Source organism: Argiope bruennichi, chromosome 5 (assembly GCF_947563725.1).
Source record: "Argiope bruennichi chromosome 5, qqArgBrue1.1, whole genome shotgun sequence".
Lineage (NCBI taxonomy): Eukaryota > Metazoa > Arthropoda > Arachnida > Araneae > Araneidae > Argiope > Argiope bruennichi.
The window spans coordinates 126249430-126275965 of NC_079155.1; the positions used below are offsets into that span (position 1 = coordinate 126249430).

General features: G+C 25.5%; 1 protein-coding gene across 2 annotated transcripts in view; it reads right to left on the minus strand.

Annotated features, from left to right (window-relative positions):
* Window positions 1-26536, minus strand: part of LOC129968658 (uncharacterized) — a 58268-nt gene that overhangs the window by 27313 nt on the left and 4419 nt on the right. The window contains exons 4-15 of one of the 2 annotated variants that reach the window (XM_056082772.1): window positions 25814-26032; window positions 21858-21950; window positions 19192-19331; window positions 15674-15892; window positions 12334-12602; window positions 10472-10697; window positions 9380-9580; window positions 7275-7389; window positions 5235-5791; window positions 4415-4542; window positions 3528-3656; window positions 2395-2574 (exon numbers count right to left, since the gene is read on the minus strand). In XM_056082772.1, coding sequence (XP_055938747.1) covers window positions 2395-2574; window positions 3528-3656; window positions 4415-4542; window positions 5235-5791; window positions 7275-7389; window positions 9380-9580; window positions 10472-10697; window positions 12334-12602; window positions 15674-15892; window positions 19192-19331; window positions 21858-21950; window positions 25814-26032 — 2476 coding nt within the window. Of the gene's footprint in view, window positions 1-2394; window positions 2575-3527; window positions 3657-4414; window positions 4543-5234; window positions 5795-7274; window positions 7390-9379; window positions 9581-10471; window positions 10698-12333; window positions 12603-15673; window positions 15893-19191; window positions 19332-21857; window positions 21951-25813; window positions 26033-26536 lie in introns of both variants that reach the window. The other variant, XM_056082771.1, reaches the window with a different exon arrangement.

Genomic DNA, 26536 nt, shown 5'->3' on the forward strand with positions numbered 1-26536 from the left:
GGTTACACTGCATTAAAATCAACAAATAGAAGTAGAAATATGAGATACAAATATAAATATATGTGTTAAATAAAATATATGAAAATGGGGCAGATAAATAAATATAAAATATGAATTTATCAAATACAAAATACCATCTAGATATTTAAAACAGAAGGGGGGGGGACCTTGAAGTGCAAAAGAAAATCATAAAAGCAACATGGATAATTCTAATAAAAATTTAATGATAAGCAAAAATTATATATTTGTAAAATCATTCAGTTATAAAAAAATTTTAGAAATTGCATGCCATATATGTATAAGAAACCTTGTCACTGCTGTAGGTTGTTATGGTCTAGCCTAAATTCAATGTTTCACTTCATCTCAAATGTGCTCTACAAGATTGGTATTAGAGCTCTAAGCAAGTTGGTCTAATTTCTCTAGACCCATTCAGCAAAACAACTCTACACATGTTTTGTGTATGTAGAGTTACAATAATCCTTCTCAGTGACAAAGCATCTTTTACATGAATGAATGCAATTCATGCAAACACATTCCGAAAACTAGTGAGGAGCTTTTTTCATAGAACAGCAGCTGTCTGAACAAAAGATGCTCTCACCTCATGTTAGTAATTGGCATATCAGCATAATAAAGCATAAAAGTATCTGCAGGCTTTATATTATAAAGCAAGTTACAAATGTTAGAAGTCTAATGTTCAACAAACAATGATAAGTAGACTTTTTTTAAAAAGCTATTTAAGATGCCTAGTTTACTATAATTTATATTATATACTTGATTCATAAGTATGAAAAAATATTTAGTATATTTCTAATCTATTACAGAATTCAGTATAATTATTTCAAAATCATTTTGAGGAACACCCCTAGTTTACAGCAAATAATATATTTTATTTATAAGTATGAAAGCATACATTCAAAGCATATATTTCAACCTATTAACCAGCTTTGATAATCAGTTTGTTCACCCAGATTATTGACTTTTTTGGCAGATAAATAATATAAAATGCATTAAAAAGAAACATTTTACCTTGTCATTTGATATGACTGAAAAACAGAATTTAATTGAATCAGTTTATTACAAATTAAAAAGTATATATATTACGAAACAAAAGAGGAAGTAAAAATCAGATTCAATGATTGGTAAAAACACATGATTGAATGATTTGATGGATGAGTTTGAATTCCATCACAGAATTGCAAGTTTAATATTTTGAATTGAATTTAAAATATTATTAAAACTAAGGGTGAAATTCTACAGAAATAAAATTCATATTTTTAAAAAGCTTTTTTTTCTTTAGCCTTAAGATAATACAAAGATTATATGATAATTGTTTAGGAAAATATGAACATCAGTTTCTGTACGTATCCTATAGCAATTGCTTATCTATGGGCAGTTACTCCTATTTTTGCACTCAAATAAACTTTCTCTTTCAAGCCCAATATTCAATTTCTTTTGTATCTTCTTTCCCCTGAGTGAATATAGACTTTTAGATTATGCACAGAACGTTTCTAATGATATTTTGAAGCTCCATTAATTAGTTAAACAAAGTATTGAATTCAATGCAGTAGTAAAAATGTTAAATGAAACTTGGAAATTTGCAAGTTTTGTTTACATTTGATTGCTATCATTCAATAGTATGTAATAAGCACAATTTCTGTGCCATATACATTAGAATTTTATATAAACAGATTATAAAATTCAGTATAACTATATGAAAATCAAGACTTAGTCTTTAAACTTTTCTCCAATGAAAACTGAAATTCAGTTCAGAATGAATTTCAAAAGTATGATAAATGATTATATCTTTCTGAATCTTAAAAGAATGCAACTGATACTTTTATATGTACATATATGCACCGAAAAATGTATCACATTTTGTGTATGCACAATTAATAATCATATTCCCTCGAATATTTACATAGTTCTTTTCCAATTTTAATATACAAGTTTTAAATAATTTAGTTGAAAGCTAAGCATTTTATAAGCTAAAAACTTACTTAAGAATTCAGAATTTGAAAAAAATAAACATTTATTTTTCATGCATATATAAGCCATTTTTACATAACAACATTTAAATACTGCACACAACAAAACTGTTGTTAAAAGCTTAAAATTGCTATCTATTTTCTGCGAGATGGTGAGAGCCAAAATCATTTTCATCAATTTCTATTATACAGTGTAAAATCAAGTATATTTTTACATGATAGAAGTTAAAAAACAATTAATTCATTTTAGCCTTTTAAGAAAAATGAGTAAATCTGAAATATTTTTGGCAACACAATACAGATTATATATATATAAATATGCATACATGAAAGTTTAAAAAATAAGAGGCTAATTTTAGCATATAATTTAGATATAAATATAAATAAGAATTTTATAATATCCACAAACTTGTATATAGCTTTCCTAGCCAATATAGCTCTCCTTTTCTCAAGAGCATCTTCATATTCAACCTTTTTGGTCCATTCCTCTTTCAATGTAGATTCAGAAATTTCAGCAGACAAACTTTCAATGCATTCAGTATAGATTTCATCTGATATATCAATTATAATTTCCCTCACTTTCTCTTCTCTGAAAATTAAAATTAAGCATACTGTGTATAATTAGTTTTAATAATATAAATATAAGCAATACATTTCCCATCAAAATTACTTTTGTGATTAATTAGAAAATTATTAAAAAAACTAACAAATTAATATCCTATTTAAAGTATTCATAACATCCAAACAGCAGCCAAAATACAATAATTTCATTACACCAAAGAATTTGTAGCCTTAGGATTAGATTTCTATCTTTGTGGATATAAGATTCCCAACTATGTGGCAGATAGGTTGGCAAGAATAACAAAATAAAAAATAAATAGGCAGGAATGTTAGAAATGCTCATTTTCTGCACGTTTATTAAAAAATCCCTTTTATATTAAAATCCAATTTTATTAATCTGTTTATTACATATTAGGTCAGTACAACATAAATGTTTGTTGTGTAATGTATTGTATGTTTTTATTTATGACAGAGAAAAAAAAGTCTGAGAATAAAAATAGTATACATATTTTAAGATAAATCGTATATCTAATTTATTTAAAGGAAGCTTAAAATCATGTAAGCAGTACAATAATGAATATACAATTTTGAAATAAGCAAAATATTCATATCAAACATAAGATAAATTATTAGAAAATTATTTTAACTTGTGTTACTGTTCGATGAAAAATATTTACACAAATGTAAAAAAATTGTCCTAAGGTATAAGAATGAATTCTTTGCATATCTCAGATAATATTAAGCAAAAGAATTGCAGAAGCTTCAAGAAATAAAGTATTTCTTTTTGTATTGTAGAATTAATTTTGAACTATATCATAATAGTGAGCTGGTGAAAAGTTTGCAGTATTTTGCCTGATAATACACTAACAGACATAGGAGTTTTATTTAGCAATATTCATACTTGGTGACAATTGCTTTTAAAAAAACAAAAAAGTATCAACTTTTTTAATTCAATACAAATTAAAATTATTATTAAGGTACCTCAATCTCTTCAGTGTTTCTTCATCTTCCATTGCCAGGGACAATGAATCCTTGTCCAGTTGTTTTTCATCAAATGAAGTGCCTTTTGTGTTACTGTTATCACAATATAAATCTTCTATTTTGTTAGTTCTGAATCAAAATGAATAGAATATTAGTTTGGAAAGAGGAAAAAAAATCCTTTTTAAAATCTTTTGATTTAATTATAATCTCAAATTTTGAATAAATTTAGAATCGTAAAATTTTTTTCACAAATCATTGTTATTATAAGTATGAATTATAGATAAACTGAAACCTCATCACATAAAGTTTTACATTTACTTTTAATTATGATGATCATATATCAAGAAAATACCAGAACATTTAAAATTCACAGAAATTTTCATACAGTTAAAGAACACTGAAAATTTGGTTTTATTCAATTTTGTTACTTATTAAAAATTCAAATTCGAGAAGTATTAAAAACAATTCATGATTGGAAAAATAAGCTTCTATTCTATCAATATAAAAAAGATATATTTATATTTTCGTGCAAAATTCTACAAATTTTAGGATCAATATCTCTTTATTTGATTAAAAAAGAACTGAAAGTACAACATGCTCAATTTTTCAGAAATGATTGTAAAAAGCTAGAACAAAATTTAATCTAAAAATCAATTTTTCTATCAACAATTTTTTTCTCTTAATATAAATATCAGTAAACTGGAATGTCAAAAATTTTATAAGTTCTGATGGATCCATAAAAAAATAACACAATCGTTAAAAAATAATTCTGAATCTTTTCACTAAAAGTTATAATCAGGACACAATTTCCCCAAGTTACAGTCGGAATATCATTGTCTTACTGAATAAATTGAAATTGTAAAAAAAAGTAATTGGCAAGATCATACTTTTCATTCATATCTACTTCAGATCCAATTCCCTGGTCAGCTGAATCTTCGCTTTCAATAAAATCATTATGAATTTCGGGAAGTTTTAATGAAGTTGAAAAATCTGCTTTCCTTGCAATAAGCTCATCCTAAACAGGAGAAATAATATTCATTATATTATAAAAGTGTGTGTATTAAATGCTAAAACAAATCTTGTAATTTGCATAAATCACACTATCTGAAATTATCATAAATTATTTTGATAATTAAAAAACGGAAAGGTAGCAAAAATTAAATCATGAAAAAATAATTTAACTTAACAGCAACTCAAAATAATAGAGTTGCGAACATTGCAAGCAATTACATATGAGAAAGACAATGCATGTATCTAAGGGCTAAGAGAGATTCAGGAAACTAAATCATTTTTGCTTTATTAATTACTAGTATTTAAATATTACTTCTTATGAAATACATGGATTTTTTAAAAAATATATATTAGTATCATTAACAGCACACTTTAAATGGCTGCAATGATATATGGCATGGCTTCAGCTGCAGTATACAGCTGAAAAATAGAGTTATGCTTCAAATATTGCTTTATTGATAAGGGCAGTTGAATCATTCGCAGATGATAAATTTTGTATTTCTAAACTCTTAAAAATGGAATGAAATTAAATTGTTTTTAAATTACATAATCATTTAAGTACAAATTTATTAATGTGAAAAAATTACATCTGAAATTATTATTTATTCTAAGACACTTAATTGGAAGTAACTATATATGTTAAAGATTTTTTTTCCCATACTTAAGTTGTGACAAGTCAAAAATGAAACAGCTTACTTTAATAGATGGAATTGAAGAATTTAAAATGCTTGAAGAATGCTGAGGTATGGAAATAGTTTTAGATGCTTCCTTTAGTGAATTTGTATTTAACAATGTTGAAGATTTAAAAGAGAAGCCAGAAGATAGAGACGTTGTATTAGGAAGAAATGTTGATGATCCTGAACATAACTTCCCAAAGGCACCAGCTTGCAATTTTGATGATATGAAAGCATTTTCAGCTTCATTTGTTTCTAGAGCTGTTAAAGGTGGTGATTTTTGGTTTGCAAATGGACTTAGATACAGAGCTTCCTGTGACAATGAAGTGTTGGAAACTTTTTTGGAATTGGTCGAATATTCATCAATTTTACTCAAAGATTTCCTAAAGAAAGAATGATCCTTTTTGAAATTTGAAACACTAGAAACTTCTGTCACAGAACTTGAAAAGTTTTTCTGGTATAATTTATATGCCTCTTGTTCCATTCTTGTATCCTCCGAAGTAGCAATTTTAATAGGTTCCAAAGGTATTGTTGTGACATTCACTTCATCAGTATCCATGTCCTGAATATCTTCTTTTTCTTCTGTAATAAAACATGAAGATGCAAAATATTTGAGTATCACATGTAATAAAGAATGGAATACGAAATTTTGAAGAAAAAAAATCCTTGAAACTGAAAGATTGTGCAAATTTAAACAATGTTTACAACAAGATTTCATTAAAACAAAAAATGTAAAAAAAAGTTTTTTAAAAAAATTAAGTTGTCTTTATAAATATATTAAATTATGATAATATTTTTCTATAGCCTAACAACAGCGAAATGCATGCCAAATTAACTAAATATAATAACCTCATGCCATGAAATATATAAGCATGTTCTAATACTCCAATATTCTAATTTTTAAGTATTTTCTATATTTAATTTACTTATAAGAAAATAATTTATATTTAAAATGTTAGCTTCAGAAGAATTTTCCTATCTGAAAGAAAAAAGATATGCAATAACAAATTATATTATTTATGGGTCTTTATCTCATCCTTTTTTTTTTTCTTTTTTTCCCCTATTTGTTTTAAAATTTTCAATAATTATCTATTTCATCATTCATATTTTTTTCCTTTATTTATTTAGAATTTATTCAATAACCAAAAACTAGCTAATACTCCAGGTTTAGTATCTTGTATTGAAGCTCAAATCATTTTAGTCAATTTAAACCCGATCATCAAATTTATTCAACTTCATAGAATAAGGTTTTTGCAGCTCGCACACATTTTAACATTTGCCATGAGAATGGGAATTTATCTAGCACCAACACTATTTCTGTATGCATCAACTATTGAGTAAACAAAAAAGTACTAATTTTTATTACAAATATATTAACAAACTTAGAGCAACTAAATTTTCTTGGGGTCTAATCAGACGTTCTAAATATGTGCAATAAAAGAAAAGAAAATCATTTTCAATTTTTTTTCCCCAAAATCTTTTCCAATTGTTATATTTGATTGAAGATTCCATTTTTATTGTTAAAAAAAATCAGCATTTTTAGGATGAAATTACAACATTGCTTTTATGAAAATAATTTTCATCATTCAAATACTGAGTAAGCAATCAAGAAGGATTCTAGAAAAGTTATCAATATCCAAATCATTAACTTGATATGTTCTATTGGCCACCTTGTTTACTAAACAGTACAATTCTATCTTTATTGTTAAATTTCTATCTTTAATGCCATATGAAATATTTGGTTTAGAAGATGAAAGATATTAGCTTTAAAAATGTCATTCAATATATTTTCAGGTTTAAAAAAAAACTGTTGATTTAGTTTCTTTCCCAAGTACTTTTCAATAAATGTAGAAGTTTGGAAAAAAGAATGACAGTTAGGCACCTAAATTGAAATAGCCTCCCCCCCCCCTCAAAAAAATTGGACTTTACTGTTGTTAAATAGATCTTTTCAATAAAAAAAAAGTTTCCTAACAATGACTCAAAAGTTATAAAGATCAAAGTTGCAGGTGAATTCAAATTTATACAGTATTATGGAATAATTTAAGAATACAAGGGAACTTACTCTCTACTGCATCACTAACATCAAATTTATTCAGTAATAAGCCTTCTTTACCAAAGCTATTATGTGGTTGATACCATTTCAACGGATTTTCAGGTAGAGGACCATTATTTATTATCTGAAACATAGAAATAAAAAAATAATAATAATAACTAATGAGAATGTTTAATGTTATGAAAATCAAGATAAAACAGATTTATTTATTACATTACAACTTTCTGTGATTTAATACATACTACGTACATGTTTTATCAGAAGTGTAAATAATTTACATAACAGCACAATTCTAAAAACCATAAATTGGAAGAAAAATTAAAACACTAAAATATGCAAAAAATATATTTAAAAAAAATCTAAATATAAAATTATTGAATGTATGCATACAACTAACTGTATCACCAAGCATGTATAGCATTCATTAGAGCAATTTTCCATTATAAGCAATTCAATATAATGAATAATTTACAAGCTATAGATTATAAATGAAATTACCTAATGCATAAGGTCAACATTCCTTAATTGCCACTGGGGAATCATGAATTGCAATTAATGCAATTATTGCAGAATGCTGCACATTTTAATCCAATTCTATGCAATGATGCAAGCTTGTAGAGCTTAGAAATTAGCTTGTTTACGTTAATATTGAACAATTTGAGAATGTTTTGAATTGAAATAGAGAAAATTTTCATTAACTTTCATTTATTTTTTATTTTTATTTATTTTCCCTTTTTTGTATATTTCATACATTTCATTATATTCTTTATCTTTGCATCATAAATATTAACAAAATTGTGTTTGAATAATAAATAGATCTGATATGTAAGATAAAAAATAATTAAGTATACAATTAAGTTAAAATAGGTTTCATATCAGTTTATAATCGTCCATTGCAATTAAACAAAAAAGAAGAAAACTTTATATATATTTTTTAGACTTTGGACAAATATTTTTTTGACTAAAAAACTGAGAACCAAAAAAGTTTTCACTTCTGAAGAGGGGGCTTCTCTTCTTACCCCGACCTCTTAAAACAAAAAGGCCAAAGAATAAAATGGTTTTATCTTGCTTATGAAACAAATTAAAACCATGATTTTTCTTTACTATAAGTATTTCCTTATTCTATACATTATAATATTAGATTAAGCCTTATATTTGATATAAATTTCAAATAATATAATCCACATAAAAGAACCATACTAGTAAAATATCAAATTTTTTATTTATTTAAGTGTGCAAATAAAGATTTAATCGAACTGTGAAATTTGAAATCTCAAAACATAAATACTATTTAGCTAAATATTTGTACAGCATTGATTTATGCTTTATTTTTATCAGTGATGCTTTTAAGTTTTTGCAACCAACGTGCATTTCATTTTGGAAAAGAACACATGCAAGAAAGTTTCAAACCAAAGCTTTCCAAACCTTAGGTAAAGCAGAATCTATTGTAAAATTTAACATACAGTCTTTTAAAAATTAAGAATTCATAAATATCATAAACATGAAGGAAAAAAAGTTTACATTGCACCTCAATACAATTATTTTTATTTAAAAATACTATAATCATTAAAAAAATGTTATATAGATAATGCAATTATTCTGACTTTACTATATACATACTATAATCAACAATATACATTGCTTCAGACAACAGATTATAATTTTAGCCTCAGAAGTTCTTGCACTTAATAGTAAAATACAGATTACGCAGTTATGAAAATAAAATGCTATCATTCATTTTTGAGGTTTTTGACTTTTGAATTTATTACCTACCAATTCATGTTTTAATGAAAAATCGTGGAATTTCCGAGTTATAGAAAATCGCATAGCCTGAAAAATTAACTCTCCATGTTTTTAGGAATATTTATGGAGGAACTATCTATGAACACTTATCAATTCTAAAGCCTATTTCAATAATAATAATAATAGATAAAATGAACATTTCAAATGAGTTTGGAACAAATCTTTGTTCTGGACTCATGTTTAGATAATTTTTTGTAGACTAAAAAAATCTATTAATCTTAAATAAATATTAATAATAATAACCCATATCAAAAGACACACTGCAGGCAAATTAGGCAAAAGAAAATGTATAATTCAACATTGAAGAGTACCTCACTCAGGCTAGTCTGTAATTTATTTCCAACAAGGGATGTAGCTCTAGCAACAGGATAAACAGAAGATGGTTTTTGAAATGTCTGTCTTTGAATTGTAACATGAGTTTCATCTACTGTCAAGCCATGCCATTTACAAAAATTAGCAGCATCCAGGGAATTCTCAAATTTTAAGTCCTTCACCAAGCTTATTAAAGGTAACTAGGAAAAAAAATATTTATACACAATTTAAATGTTGAAAATAATTTAATCAAAAATCATGTTATATATTTATTGGACATATCAAATAATCTTCATCATTTCAAAATTGTATAGTTCATAATGCACAATTGTTGATTACTGTTAAATAGCTATAAATTATTGGAAAGAGAAAATAATCGAGTTTTGTTTTGCCATTAAAATTCTCGAAGGAATGCAGGAAATGCATAGTTAGTTTTTGTCAGCTATGAAGATGACAATCCATGGGCTTCAGAAAAGTGCTGGTAAATAACCATCATGAAATACAATTTCCTTTTAGACCAAAAAATCCATTATTTTCTCTAAGCTACAGACTTTATAGATTTAAGCATTTGAACAATTTCTTGAAATAATGAGTATTAAAAGACACTGTCTAAAGATCAATGATCTCTGATTATTTTTCCTTGAACAGAACAATGCCATAGGAATTAGGCACATAGAAATATTTCAAAAGTAATTGTTTCAACAATCACAACTGATAGTAAAAATTTTATGAAGTACAACCATACTGATACTTAAAAGACAAATGGTAATTTATTGAAGAAGCTTTTCTAATTATTGGGTTCAAGATTTAATACTATATACAAGAATAACAGTAGATATAAATGATATCAGACTAAATGAAATCAGACTGGCAGTATGAGAAGAATTTGAATATTAAGTGTGTATGCACCAATCTGCTGATGGAGATCACATGAGTGCTCAATTACCATTCTCAAATTCAACAATACTTCTAGTATTTTATAATTTAAGTCAATATTCTATGCTGATTTTTTATACAATTTGAATTATTATTAAAATGAATCAAATCAATTATCACCAAAAATAAAAATTAAAGCAGAGCGCAAAACTTACCATTGTGGCATTATTTGGCATAGAATAAGCACGTTCGATTATTTGCATTGCACGAGCACGAGCTTCAGGAATATATCTATGTAAAATGCAACAATCCAAATATGTCCCTTTCTCCATAAGCTTAAAAAACTTAATATAATTGTTACTTTTAAAAGCTAAAGCTGCTTCAAAAGCTGTTTTCACAGGTGGAGAATTAAATACTTCTTTTCTTATATCTTTCACAAGTCTGCAGAAAGAGAAAATAAATGTAATAGAGCAAGAAAAATCAAAAGTTTACAGTAAATTTTAAAGAATTTATAATTCTTATAAATTGTTTAAATATTAAGTATAGACAAACACATTTCAGTGCTATTTATAAACCTTTCCAAAACCAAATCAAATTCTAAAAGTTGAATAAACTGACAATTAAATCATTTCAAAATAGAATAAATTGAATCAATTTTAAAAAGCATTGTATGAAATACAGTGATAAGTAAAAAAGTCATATTTGTCCCTATTCTGACACATTTTCATCCAAGCTAAGTTTTTGTATTAAAATGAACTTCTCAAATATATGCTGCGAACCACAGTAAAAATATTGATAGCATTTCTTGTATCAGAATTGTTACTCTTTTCTTGTTCTTTGATGCTAGTAAAATATTATAAAATTCATCAAATTTCATAGAGAACACAAGAACAAAACATTGAGTAATAAAAAGATTTAATTTTTAACAATTATATAAACCTTTACAAAAACATCAACCAGAAACCTGCACCACATTACTTAAGGCGTTTCAGCATAAACTTTTAGTCTTCTTTTAAATATTTATTCTCCTTGTATTAAAATATATAAAAATGTTAGATTTTTGATAGGATCAAAATAAAAAGGAAGTATCAGATGGAGCGGAAAGTAATGTTGCTTTTTGAATGTCCATATTTACTTCCCATTTATAAGCTCAGCACATGCTTCAAAGTTGTACTAAAAACATTTTTATGGTTAGTGATATTATTAATTAAATCTTAAAACTTTTTTAGCAATTTTGGATGAAATGTCCAGGCAAATATCAGAAGAGACACATATTCAGCATTGTATGCCTATATTTACAAGACTATTAATGAAAAAGTTGATATCAAAAGCATTTGTGATGATCATCCAAGTGCATCAGATGAATATTTCCTAAATTCAGATTTGATAATTTTGACCTTTCCGACTTATATCAATCCAAGAAAATGACATATTAAAGGTGGAAGTGGAATCAAATCTATAATAGAGAGACAAGATACTCTTAAGCACTCTTAACTAGCCTTGGTCAACTATTCAAGAACATTTGTAACAAACTGGTAATGTAAACAGAACAGGTGTTTTTGCTCCGTATATTCTGTCCAAAGAAAAAAAAGCTAATCAATCCACTACATGCAGCGTATTGTTTCAACATTACAATACAAAACAGTTTTTACATATATAACAGTTTTTAAGATATACTTATTTTACAGATAATTACATGAAAGGTTTGAGTAAAAATTAATACTGTAACTTAAGTCTGGAGTAAGAGCAGAGTCATGTTTTTTACAAGAAAATAACAGATAACAATTGATTATAGCTTTTATAAACAATTTTTCTTTCAGATTTGCTGGTTGCCAAAATAAGAAAAACAATACACTGATGAAATTTACATTTGTTTTGTAACACAATTTTACAGAGAATATTTGTTTTCCTCATTTTCCCATTTTATGGTATACTACAAAAAAATTGCAGCTCAAGTAATGCTTTGTTGCAATCAGCATATTTACACTTGTTTACAAGGATGCATAAAAATAGAGTAATCATTAAATTTTGGTTCATTTGTCTTAATTTGCTTTATTTAAAGTATTGAAAGATTTACCTTAGGGTTTCACCTTCAGTTAAGCTCAATAAAATATCATATGCTCGAAATTCAGCTTCATTAGGACACTGGATTCCTTTTGTTTGTAAATCATGGTACATATGTTTTAAAGTTTGAAGGCATTTTGTAAGGTTTTCATTGTTAATTTTTGGGTCAAATGTTGCAGAATCTTCTTCAGATAGCAATTCAGCACATAAAATGTGAAATCGAGCACATTTTTCGAGAATATCAACACACTCCACATCACAAAGTTGTTGTTGAGTGATATCCTGAAAATCAAAATAGACATGAGAAGAATTCATAATTTTTATTTAAAAAAAGAGAGAGAGAAAGAACTATATTTTGTTTGTTAATTAATGAACATTTATTAAAATCATTTTACTTTAAAACAGACTGGATACAGAAACTGAAAAAATTTTCCTGGCCTGAAAAAAAATTTATTCTCACTAAATATACATCATTCCGACTTATGGCTTTTAAATATATTAGAGCCTTGGCTTTCTCTTTACTCAGAATCACTATATTTGTACATCATACATTAAAAATATTTTTATGCATTATTTAGCATAGAAAGAATATATTTTTGTGAAATATTATTTATAAATGGAAAAAAGGTATAAAAAAAACTATTAAAACGTTACATTATATTTCTTATATGTAAAAAAAAAAAATGTTCTACTACTAAAACCAGTTAAGAATTCTAAAAATCATTAAAACTACTTTTTACAAAGAAAATTATGTTAACAATAAAGATAATTATGATTTTTGCTCAAAATTTTAAAACAGTTCAATTAATTAGAACTCCTTACATTAAATACCAGAACATGTTATAGCATAAATGTATACATATTATTAAATATGTATAATATACATATATAATATATATTATACATATCTAATATATATTTTAGCTAAAATTTAAACAAAAGAAACTGTCAAAATATTAATTCAAATCTTTTTATTTGTTTGATTATAAATTAACTGCTTTACTAATCTTTTATATATGGATATAATCTATTCTTTTATATATGAATATAAAAGAATTTTTATTCATTTATAATTACAAATAATGGCAGACATAAGACACTAACTTACAGATAATAATTCCACTAATAAATAAAGCTTGCCTATTACACTTAAAATGCAAAAAATTGCTAATGATGATTATTAAATTCAAAATTGAAACATCAATTACTAAAATATTAATAAAAACACTTGGTTTAAAAAAACCAGCATTGCTTTAAGTAAATTAAAAATTGAATTCCCCAACTCAAACTTTTCTTAAGCTGCTTCAAGAATTTTTTTTTTTTTTTTTTTTTATTTCTTTTAACAAATATACTGCTTATTTTTCTTTCTTTTTTTTCCCCTTTTTAAATTTTCTTTCCATCTTTTCATTTCTTTCCATCCTTCCATTTCTTTTCTTTATGTTCTTCATATTTGGCTTGTGAATTTCGTGCACTTAAAACAGATTATTTTGACACTTTACAATTATTCTTTCCACCACTTGCTAGAATGATGTCTGAAATCATTCTTCCTGCAATGAATATCTGTTCTTTTATATACTCATATAGATCATTCTTTAGTAAAAGAAAATTCTTTCTCTACATTACTATTGCCTCAGGAAAATCCCATTTTTAACACTGATATAACGTAATTACAAGATTGTGAGAGCAGGTCGTCAGCATATCCTTGAAAGAAAATTGTTCCAGTGTTGTTGTTCCTATAACTGTTTCGATTATATTAGACTTTGGATGCATAAAAATAATTGTGTCAAATCACCGTGTATGCTTGGTGCAAACTACTTTCGTTGGCAATTTTCTTTGATTTTTAGATATTTTTCCAAATTTTCCTGACTTTTCCCTGATTTCTCGGTTCTGTCACCACCCTGTAAAAAGATTCTATTGTTATATTTGTCTTTGTGAAGTGCTGAGTTTCATTAGAAGCATTCAGTTGTTCTTGTAACCCCACTCCTTGTAAATACATGGTGTGACCTCAAATATTCTAGACATACTATAAGAAACTAACAGATCTTTCAACTACATTATTAATTCCCATAATTAGTTAACAAAGGTATTATATTTTTACAGTATTATGAAATTTAGCAATTTTTATTAATATTATAGCTGCAATACAGAGAATGATACTGAATAATAATATTTAAAAGTAAATTCTGTCCAAACATATAAGTTATTTTTAAAAATATTTGCTGCATATTATTCCATTTGAGTAAGCAAAATGATATCATCAATTTGTGTTTGCATTGCTGAAAATTATTAGCTAAATAATGCTGTAGTTCATTTTTAGAACTGAATATAGAATTTATCTAATATATGCAATTTCATAAGTGGATATGATAATGATTGTAATATAATTCTTAAACTAGAAACAAATAGGGCACAGTAATCAATATGAATATTTTCATTCATAAATTGAAATTGTGTCTTAAAATTTCATGCACCTCCTCTGTATTATGCTACTGAATTATAAGTTTAAAACTAGAAATTCTTTAAATTCAATCTTTTTTTTTTTTTTTTTTAGCATCCAACATAGATACAGCTAGAAAGAAATTATCAAAACATTTATTTTGTGTATAAGAATCATATCTTTCTTAGAAAAAAAATTATATATATAGATTTTACATTACACTGATTATTTTAGAATATCATTTACCCAGCCTGTAAAACTTTTTACACTATTTTCTTTTGATATTTATCCAAATTAAAATGATTTTGCCAGCTCAAAATTCTATTTCTCATGTTCATCAAGATTTACTATGTGTTCTCTAAAAACAACATTTTTATGCTGTCTATTTTCAAATATGGAAACTCTCCAAGCACTCAGTTTTGATTTCACCAAATGATGACAGAGAACACTCCCAATGAGATGACAGATTGAAATATTATATTATATATATTAACTAAGTAATGCATAGAAAATTACATCAATTCAAATTAAATATAATTTTAAAACTAAATGAAAATTGAGATTTAAAAAGAATAGCAAATTAAAAAATGCACTAAACAAAGAATTTTGGAAAAATGTTCTTGTTCACAGTTTATCATCACTTTGGAAAATAAAATTGTCTAAAACTAATGAACGTAAGATTCTGAAATAAATAATATAATCATCTTCTAATCAATTTTAGATTATCTCAAAATACTGAGTAGTTCATTTTCCCCACATATAATAAAACCTAATTAAGAGGTGCCTGAAATTTCTTTATCTTGCTTGGTAATGAAAAAAAATGTAAAGACTTTTTTTCAAGTTACATAGAAATTTCTAAATTCATTCAGTTTAAATATCAGAGAAAAAACTGTACACAAAAAAATTAGCAACAAACCTTTCGTATTGAACGAGTCCTATTCCATATAAAATCATACCAATCAGCTATGGATATATTAGTAAATTTTCTGTCTATGATATTGCAAACTAAGTAATCCATAGTGAACTTCAGAACAGAAACAGGTCGTAATTCATGAGAAAGAGGTTCTTGCTGATCAGCAGAAGATCGACTGTATTCCTTTACCATATAACGATGATCAACATCTTTTGAAGAATACTGGGGAAAAATTTTAAATGTCAAACTATTTTAATTCAAGCTTTCATAATTTAATCACAATAAATGTAATATTTTAAAAAACTTACTATAGAAAAAAAGATGTTGATTATGAATAAGTATATTCCAACTTCAACAATAACATTTCTAATTTATAGCTAAAATATTACATTTTAATAGCTAAACTATGATTGAATTTTTTATTAGAAATTTCTAATAAGCCATATATAACAGTAAGAAGACTGTTATTGTTTGTTATAATACAAATAAAAGAGACATACCAAACACTTAAAAAAACATTAGTATCAAAGGAAAATTTAATAAAAATTAAAAATGTATTAATAAATAAAGTTAGAAGTAACTGGAAGAAAATGCAACTCAAATCTGAAATTTTTTTTAATATGAATTTTTTATGAATTCTTTAAATTATATCAAGGAAAGTCTGAAGTTTCACCAAATAATGATCACATTTATAGGTGTATACTGTAACAGAAAATTACATTTCAAAACAGAAAAAAAAAATACTTCTACCAATAAAAATTGAATAGTTTTCATAGAAATTATTCAAAAGAATAGAAAAATATTCATCATTTTCTAAAAAGAAAAAAAAATTAAAACTCAAATATTAAAAATAAATGCCATCAACACTAAACTCTACTTAAAATACAATTTTTTTTGCAAGTCAAAGACAAAATGAAGCAACGCCTCAAAAAAATAATATAAAATAATAAAATACAATAATTTTTGCTCGCAATACAAACACACAGATTCAGCAAACCTAAAATTTAAAGTAAGATAATTCAATCAGGTACTAAAAGAAAAAAATCATAAAAGATTTGAAATTAATGTTGAAACTGTCTATGTAATAAAAAATATTATTAAAACTTCAACTAATTAAAATGCCAGTCAAAATGTTCCAAATTCATAAATTTATTACATAACTCACAAAAATATTTTTTCGTAAAATCCAGACAAGTATTTGGGTGATCTGTTTACATCTATTATTCTTCTGTGGCATGTAAAATGCGCAAATGAATGCATGACATTCTACATTCATATTTCTAAAATAAAATGCAACATGAACATTTTCATATGTCCTTAATTTACCATTACTTAAGCAAAAAATATGTGAACAAATATGAAATCCAACAGACAAAGAAACCTAATACACAACAAGTTTTTTAGACTTCGATACATCTAATATATGAGCCGTTTATTTTGAAAATGGGGCAAGGCCATTTTTTGTTATTGTGAGATATTTAAAGGTTTGTGTTTCAATAAATTTAAAAATATTGGTAAGTATTAATAGATATATTTTTTGTATTTTGTGGAACCAGATAATGTAAGTTTATAATCCAATAGTGTTTACAGTGCTGACTAAAAATATAATTGTTCCATTATAACTAAATGACCTTGCCTCACTTTCAAAATTAAAGAATTATTGCAATCATTCATTTCATTGGGAAATAATATTTCAGGTGCATCAGCATTTTTTTAAGAATAAAAACAAAATACTATTCAAATTTTTATAAATATTTATTCATTTGATAAAAATGGAAACAAAACCAAGAATATTCTAGTAGAAAATATAACATAACAACAAACAATTCAGTTTTATTAAGAATTTCAAAGAAATTATATATATTTGTAGGTATAATCAATTTGAATTTTATTCAAAATTTAACATTTTAAAAAATTCATGATGAACGGGAGATATATATGGTAATAAATCCATCATATCCTTGTATTTTTCAGATGTAATAAATCTGCTTTTTTTCTTACATAAAAGATAATTTTATATTTCTGAAATTACTTGGAATTATTTACCATCCTCGTTGTGTTGACAAATCGATAACTTTAAATTCAAAATCTCATTCTATTGAAGTTTTGTTGAACCTTTTGTATGGTGCATTCTTTGTAAATCTGATCCAGCATATAGTTAATCAATTCGTGATTTCTCCATCGGTATTTTTCTTTCTTTTTAAAACCTCTTTTTCCAGAGGTTGGGTTGAAAATAAATTTCTATGTTTAATTTCATGTACTAAAAATTTATTATGTTTTCGACAATTTTGTATTACTTTATAGTAATCCTGGGGAATATTCAAGGAACTGGTTTCTGATTGTATAGTTACTGGATAGTTCCACTCCAAAATCATGATCGTTAGGTAGAAATGAATGTCCTGACAATAAAAATGTGTGATCAATAATATTTATTTCGTTGTCACTGGACTGAATAATTGGTGATGGAAGTAAACATTATTATCGACACATAAAATTAAGATATACTTTTTATTATTTATAAAATACTGTACAACCACCGATTTTCAATATCAAAAATAGATAAATAGAAACACTCTAGATTTCAAACGGCAACATTTCCTTCACAATAGAGCAACCGGAGCTACATTTTGCGGTAATATATTTGGTCAAATACAATTTCAATCTAAGATGGACTTGCACCACTTTCAAAATAAACCGATTTTCAATACCATTAAGAGCTAAAACTTCCATCTCCCAAATACTACAATCTAAATATTTTTTTACTGTCATTATCTACATTTTTTTTTTTTTTTTTTTTTTTTTTTCAAAAATGGACTTGCCTCACTTTCAAAATAAATGGCTCATATATAGACTATTTTTCTGATAACATAATAAATATAAACTCAATAAACTCAAAAAAATAACTAATTAAGTATATTTTTTTTTAATAATCTTGTCCAAACAGCATCAAAAAGGAATGAAATAATTGTTTACTTTAGAGTAATTAATTCTAATGGCAAAAACAAAAACAAAAAAAAAAAAGTTATCTTATAAGGAATTCCAAAACTTTTTTGGAGACATTCTAGGCAAAAATCAAAACTTTTTATTTTTAATGGCTTTTAAGACTGATAGACAACTTGAAATAAACTGATCAAATCAGTTCTCTTTAATTTTCTTTTTAAGTTAATTGTTTCTTTTAAATTTCTGCAGGGGAAACAAAGGCATCAACTTTTTAAAATAATATATCAGAAATTTATTTTCTAAAATTAATAATTTTAACATACATTATTTTCTAGAATGCTATTTCTTGTAATATAAAGTTTAATCTAATTTAGATAATACTTCTTGCCCATTTCATAGACAGAAATGTTAGTGAATTTTTAATAAACTAACTTATATATCTAAAATTTGTTCAATAACAAAATACAAAGTCTTAAAATAAGAATGATTAATGATAAAGGATAAATCATTGAGTCAAACAAATAACAGTATAGTATTTACATTAAATGAAATATGCTAAGATTAATGCATTAAATATCTACCATAGAATCAAATGCCATTTTTGTCTCAAATACAGCCAAGCAGTTTTTTGCAATCCGATTGTATCTCTCCTTTTCAGGACACATATCAGGACAAGTTCCACTTATTTTTTTCACTTTTGATTCTCCTTTCTTCGATTCTTCTGTAATTATAACATTTAAGATAAGAAAACGAAATGGTAGAAATATTTAAGTAGTCAAATAATCAATAATTAAGTAAGCATATATCAAAGCAAGTAGTATAATATTTTTGAAGAGATAACTTGAACAGGGTGTGTAGTGAGAAACTGCTGCAAAAATTAAGCAAAATTTAAGTACTTTTTAAACATCTCAGCAAAAAAAAAAAAAAAAAAAATTAAGCACATTTTTATATCATGCATATGTAAATCTGCATATTTTTTTAAGCATAAAATGTTTTCTGTTTAATAATAATGCATTGTTTTTAGTGAAAAATGCTTAATTTCATAAAACATATTTCAATTTCATTTTAAATGAGTATTATTTAAATTTTAATATTTATTTATGCAACACTGCAAAAGCACAGCATCTTCTGTTGTAAAACAAATTTTTGTTTTGAAAAAAAAAATATCATTACCAAAAAAAAATTAAGTCATTTTTTATAAGATTAACAATAAACAGCTCGGATCTTTTTCAACATTTCTTAAAATTTACACATAAGTAGTTAATATAGATGGATATATCATTTCTGAAAATATCAATATTGATGTAGTAGCACATAAATATCCAAAAATCTGACCAAAAAGCATATATCAAACACTTTGTATTTGATTTTTATATTTGATGCAAACAAATAAAATCTGGTATATTTGGGATGGAAAGCATAAATTTCATCCTATGTTCACAATATTTAGCAATTTAGAGCATTTTATTTGCTTATAAAACTAAGAGCCAAAGCATTCCAGATTGGATACCATCATGAAATTGGCAAAACTGCCAAAAAATTGATGACAGAGCAATATTATGTTCTCATGAAATTTTTTAGATCAAATTTTTTTAACAAAAGAATAATAGCATTTAGTATTGTTCAAACTATAAAAAAGTAATTTAGCAAAATACTTTTTTAAACATTTTGAAATTTTAATAAAAGAGGTGCTTTTTAATCCATATACAAAAATAAATAAAAACATTAGCTTTAAAAAATTATAGAAAAGTGTAATTATATATTTTATGAAGAAATAAAAATGATTTCACAATATGAAATTATATTACTTATGAAAATGTTTTCATGAGTAATGGAAGAAAATGCATGAAGGTGCAAAATGAAAGTTAATGCATTTTTTAAAAACTATTATTTGAAGCTAGCACGTGAAAACATATCCATTGTCTTAAAATTTAACAAACACTCAACGAGCAGGAAATCTTATTCAATTAACTACTTTAACATTTCAAATTTTAAATTAAAGCAAAAAAAACATTTTTTTATCACTATGTTAACATGTTTAATGTGATTCAATGATGAAGCAATGACAACATTTTAAATATTGTTACAATAAAAATCATTGTTACAAATTGTGACCAAAATTAATTTTCTAAAAAGCACTAAAATTTTAAAAAATGCATTCATTAAAACAAAATTCATATAATTAGAACATCATCTTCTAAAACTTTGAAAACGATGTAAAAATAACTATTTTGGACAATAAGCTTTGAAGTTATGGTAGAAAATTTTAAAATTCTGTTTTTATTTTTTTAATTATTATAATTAGAATTTTGAAAAATCTATTCTTAATAGGTTTTAAATACCCAAGAAAGAACTTTCTGCCAAATTTCCTGTTTCTAACTTCAATGGTTTGTGCTGTACATTGTTCTGTCCATCAGGACAACCTTCTATATGTGTAGAAAGATTTTTATAGGAAAAAAATGTTTAAAAGTTGCAAAAAGGAAAAAGCAAAAATTGTTATCAAAATGATGGAATCTGAACCCTAATAAAAAAGTTTGGATTTTTTCCCCCTTCTTCTTTAAAAATTTTAAATATTAGATTTAGAAGGGTTGTAATACAAACTAAAATTTGTTGAGATTGCTCCAACAAATGAAAATTTTCTAATGGATGAAAACATTAAAAAAGAAAAAAAAAATGCAATAAGTTATGATAATTGAAAACTTGTGGCTTCAAGATAAAATTTCATCATCATAGATTTTATGCAATCAACTAATGTAATTGCATACAGTAATAAATTAAATTCTGTATAGTACAGTAAAATCCCTTTAAACAGGTTATTCAAGAGATTGCTCATAAACGACATATTGACAAAAACAATGATAGAATGAGCAATGATTTAAAAAGGCTTCACAGTAAATGCTTTTAGAGCAGTTTCTTCTTGTTTGATATATCTCTTTGATGCACCAAATTCATCCTGATATATTCTATGCCCATTGTTGACGAGGGAGTGGGAAAAAGCCATTAAATATTATACTAATACGTAACAGTTATCTTGATATGTATATGTGGGCACCCCTCAAAAAATTTTCTATGTACATCTCGAGAAAATTAAGCACCTTTTAAGGACCTTTTATCAAAATTAAGCACTTTTTAAGGTGCTTAAAAATGGTTTTCAGATTTAAGCACTTTTCTTGATACTACATACCCTGTTGAATAATATGCACATAAAACACATTATTGAGAATTACAACCTTAAAAATTATCTTACTTAAGCGAAGATAGTTGTCTCTCGCATTAAGAGCGTCATATCGCTCCTGAGCAGTTTCTGCAACTCCTTCCATACTTTTAAGAAGTTGCAACTCTGAAAGAAAGCCATATTTTTAAATTATAACACATGCAATGAATGAATTTCACCTACACACTATTATTTTGATTATACCCTAATACTAACTTTTAGAAGGACATTAGCAAATATTAACATTTAATGAACAAGAATTTAATTTATAGCATTTAGTTTTGTTATAACAAATTGACATTTATTTTGAAGTTATGCAAGTGTTATTTTGCGATTGATAGAATAATTTTATATTGGAATCGGGTTAAGAGATATCTCTGCATCTTACTCAAACTTTTTTTGTCATTTCAATTAGTAGATATCTGAACATTAATATCAATGTAAATATGTAAAAGTTTCTTATATAGTGTATGTTCACTACATCCACTGCATATGAGATCACCATGAGTTTTACATGCAAATCTATGATTCTAACTATATATAAAAATCTATATACAAAATTAGAATCAACAAGATAGTTTAAAATTACAAACACTAATAATTGATCAAAATCAAATAATTTGTTATACAATATTATGTTTAATATTTACAAATGGCATTTAACATAAGGATAAAAACTGCAATTCAGTTTACTGATAGAAAATATATACAATAAACAGGCATAGAAAATTTTAATTTGCATGGTCTTTCATGGGATCCTATTTTGTATAATGATGACTATAAATTTATCAAAATTTTATACAACATATGATCTAATGTTAATTACATTTCTGTTTATCTATTGTCAATAGCAAATGAACTTGATAGCACATAAATCAATTTCATATTAAACTTTCACCTATCAAATAATAGGGCATTGGTGTTATATGTATTTCGACATTTCTTAAAATTTACCTAAAAAGAACTCCATAAAATTAAACAACTTTATGCAAATACTAATCATTTATGTTTTAGACTAAATTCTATTCAATTATAATAGATATTATTAAATGCATTAAAAAGTAATAAAATTTTAAGCAGCCCATTTGGGATATTCCTTCAATATAAAAATGGAATTACAAGAAATTTCATAGAAATGTCCTTAATAATGTGAATGTAAAAATATATAATACACTATTTGCAGATTTATTCTTTGCAGCCAGCATTTCAAGTGTCTCACTTTTAAAAATAGAAACTAATTCTCAAGCACTTAAAATGCAAGTCTGGCAAATCTTCTCTGATCAAATTTTAAAATGCATGGGGCTTGGCAGGAATATTATGGTGTTTCCTTTCCATAATAATTTTATTAATTATTTGGTCTCATGTTTTTGGTCCAAATGAAGACTGGATAGGTGAAATAAGTCATAAAAAACAATACTTTTCAATTATCATATCAAACTAAAATATTGACATTAGTTGTCACTTATACTTATATACGAACATAGTATAAATAGCAACATATTAGCACTTGTACCATGCTAATAGAAAAGTACCACAGCAACATAATGAAAACATTAGGATGATATTAAGGACTGCTTAAAAGGAAACATTCATCAGGACTGATACAAAGGTACCATGAACCTCTCAACAAAGTAAAATCTGTTTGTTCCTTGATAATGTGCTCTTATCTTATCAAATACATAATCAAACATCTTATTCAAATACATAGTCAAACATAACAAATTTTATACAAAAATTTATTCAGTTCAGTACAATTCTTGTTATTTATTTTAAATCAACAAAACATTACTTAAAATGTCCAAAAAAAGAAAATATTTTTTATAATTTTCAGTAATAATTCATCATCAATAATTCATTAAATGTTTAATTTATATTTATTAATGGAATAAATATAATTAAATATTTATTGCAATTCACTAATCAATATAAAGAGCCGAGGTCCCACAAAAAAACAGTTATAGCTTTTATGATGAGAAAACACTCTAATGTTATAGTAAGCTTATACGATCAACTAGGGGTGTCAAATGGTAAAAATGCTCATGGTATTGTCATATATTACATTTGTAAGTATACTACCACATAATTTAACAATAATCGATCAGAACAAAAGACAGAAAATGAATAATATTCAACAATCAGTAAAACCAACAAAATCTCTGCAGAAATGTGCTTAAATACAAGCAATTAATTGTTAAATATTTCTATAAAATTTTGTTTCATTTACTCTTAGTTATAAAAAGTGAAATAACCATTTTACTTTAAACTAAATTTTATAATACTAAGAAAAATATTCTGTAATATATATATTGTTTACAAGGGAATTTGTAACATATTAAAAAAATTTCTTCAGTTACAAGAAAATAATAGATTTTAGTTCACATAAAAAAATTTGAATTTATGCAAACAGAAAATATACTGGAATGCAACAAATCTACCAATTCATATGTTATAGGGAACTGAACTGAAGGCCTGAATGAAACATAAATAGTATACATCACTTATATAAATACACAAATTCATGTTGTTAAATTAATTTGAAATAATTATTTAGAAAGAAGATAAATAAAAACACAGCAAAAAGTACTAACCTTAGGTCTTGTAAATGCTATGCCAGAACCTGAATCACTATATCATTCAAGCAGTCAGCAATGGTGACACATTATTAGTATATAAGCTATGTTGGAAATTTGAGGGCCACTTTCACAAAATTGGCTGACTATTGTGCTTAAATATTTACATGAATGAACGTTCTAGTTGTATACTACCATTATATTAAATTCCATCCCAAACTCAATTTCCCACTAAATGCCTTCACTTTATTAGTACAATTATGTTTATTGCATATATGAACTTTTCTAATGGGGACAGGCCCATAACTTCATAGTGCTATTAAAAATTAAATATCTAATTTATCTACTTGCTACATTTTGCAATATCACAATTTATCTCTATTTATTTGTATTGTAAACTACACAGATATTGATTAGAATCATTTTTCTTTAGCTTTCAACAACGTAAGAAAATCATGTGAATTTTGAGACAATAATATAAGCTACTGTTGGAAATCAGACAAATATATATATTGAAATTTGCTAAAATTTCCTTAACTATTAAATTAGTTCCATTAAAAAAAGGTAATTTTTTTTTCAATAATATTTTTGGAAGTTATGGATGAACAGAAAAATGAAGCTTAATTTTTAATTAGTAAAATTCTGATTAATTATTTTTAATTGCTCCAATGCCTCGTTTCTATCTTCCAAAGTATAAACCAGTCAAATCTTATAGCTATGGACCAAATAATATGATTTGAACAATGGTAACACACACAAGCATTCCATCTTTATTATAAGCAGAGATTAAAAATTGTACAAGTGGATAAAGTGTATTTTATTTCATTTTTCACAAATATAATATGCAGTTTAGGAATTAACTAAGCTTAGGACATAAAATTAATGGAATTAACAATTTGTGTCAATATGCAGTAGAGGATGGTGTTTTAATAAAAATTGTATTGCTATAAAATCAAAACACACATTAATGAATAGTATTGCTTTATCAGATAGATAATGTAATTTGGAAGCTCAACAGAATTGACAAGTCAAAATGGCAGCATAACAGAAAAATGCAAAACTTACTTCTATGCATCCTAGTTGAATGAAATAAAGTTTTATTTCACAGAATATCTATTAAAAAAACTATATATAAAAACTAATAGAAATTTAAAAATATCTATGTAAACAACATTCTGTTCAATTACATCAATTACTTTAAATACATAAGGACACCATTTAAAACTGTTTAAGAGGATGTAGTCATACATTGTACAGATACCCTTGTACTATCAATGTGATCAACTAGTTGCTATACTTGTATAAAAATGAAACAATAGGCATATGTTATTCTAATAACAGTTTATATATATATATATATATATATATATATATTAGCTATAAGATTCATGATAGTAGATTCACTTTCAAAGTAATTACCTTGTTTAGATATATCATCTTTAGATGGTGAAGGTCTGACTTTCTCAGAATCCTCCTTCAGTGATTTTGTAACTTCAGGTCTGGGGCTGCCCTTCTTCAAACTTTTTTTTGCTCCTTGCACATACGAATCAAATTTTTGTTCCAGTTCTTGAGAGCTTTTAGTTCTATCTTCCTTTGTTGCTGAGTGAGGTAATGATCGTGATTTGATTTTTGCTGTAACTACAAAATAGCAAGTAATGCATAATTAGATAATTACAGAACTAATGAAATAATCAAATCATTCATGTAATTTCATGTAAACTATACAATTTCATTAAATAAATAGTAGAACTAATGTAAACTGTCAGCAATCAATACACCTTAAAATAATTTTATCAACATTTCATCATTAGTTTTGCAGTATTAAAGTTACATGAGAGCTATTTAGGGCAAATATTGCAATTTTAAATTCAAGTCATGTGACAATAATAACACTTCACAGCAAATCCTTCAAGTTTCTAAATCACAACTGTATGAAGATATTTGAGCCATGATAGAAGATTTGATTAGGCTCACATAAACAGCAGTGATATGATAGATCTCAAATTTGTGGTTCTGAGATTCTGAAATTCTATCATTGTCATGTCATTGCTACTAGTGAATTTAGAGTAATGAGGGAGAAATGATACTTGAAAAGATGGCAAACATCTGTTATGAAAAAATTACTGTAAAAATGAAAAGGAT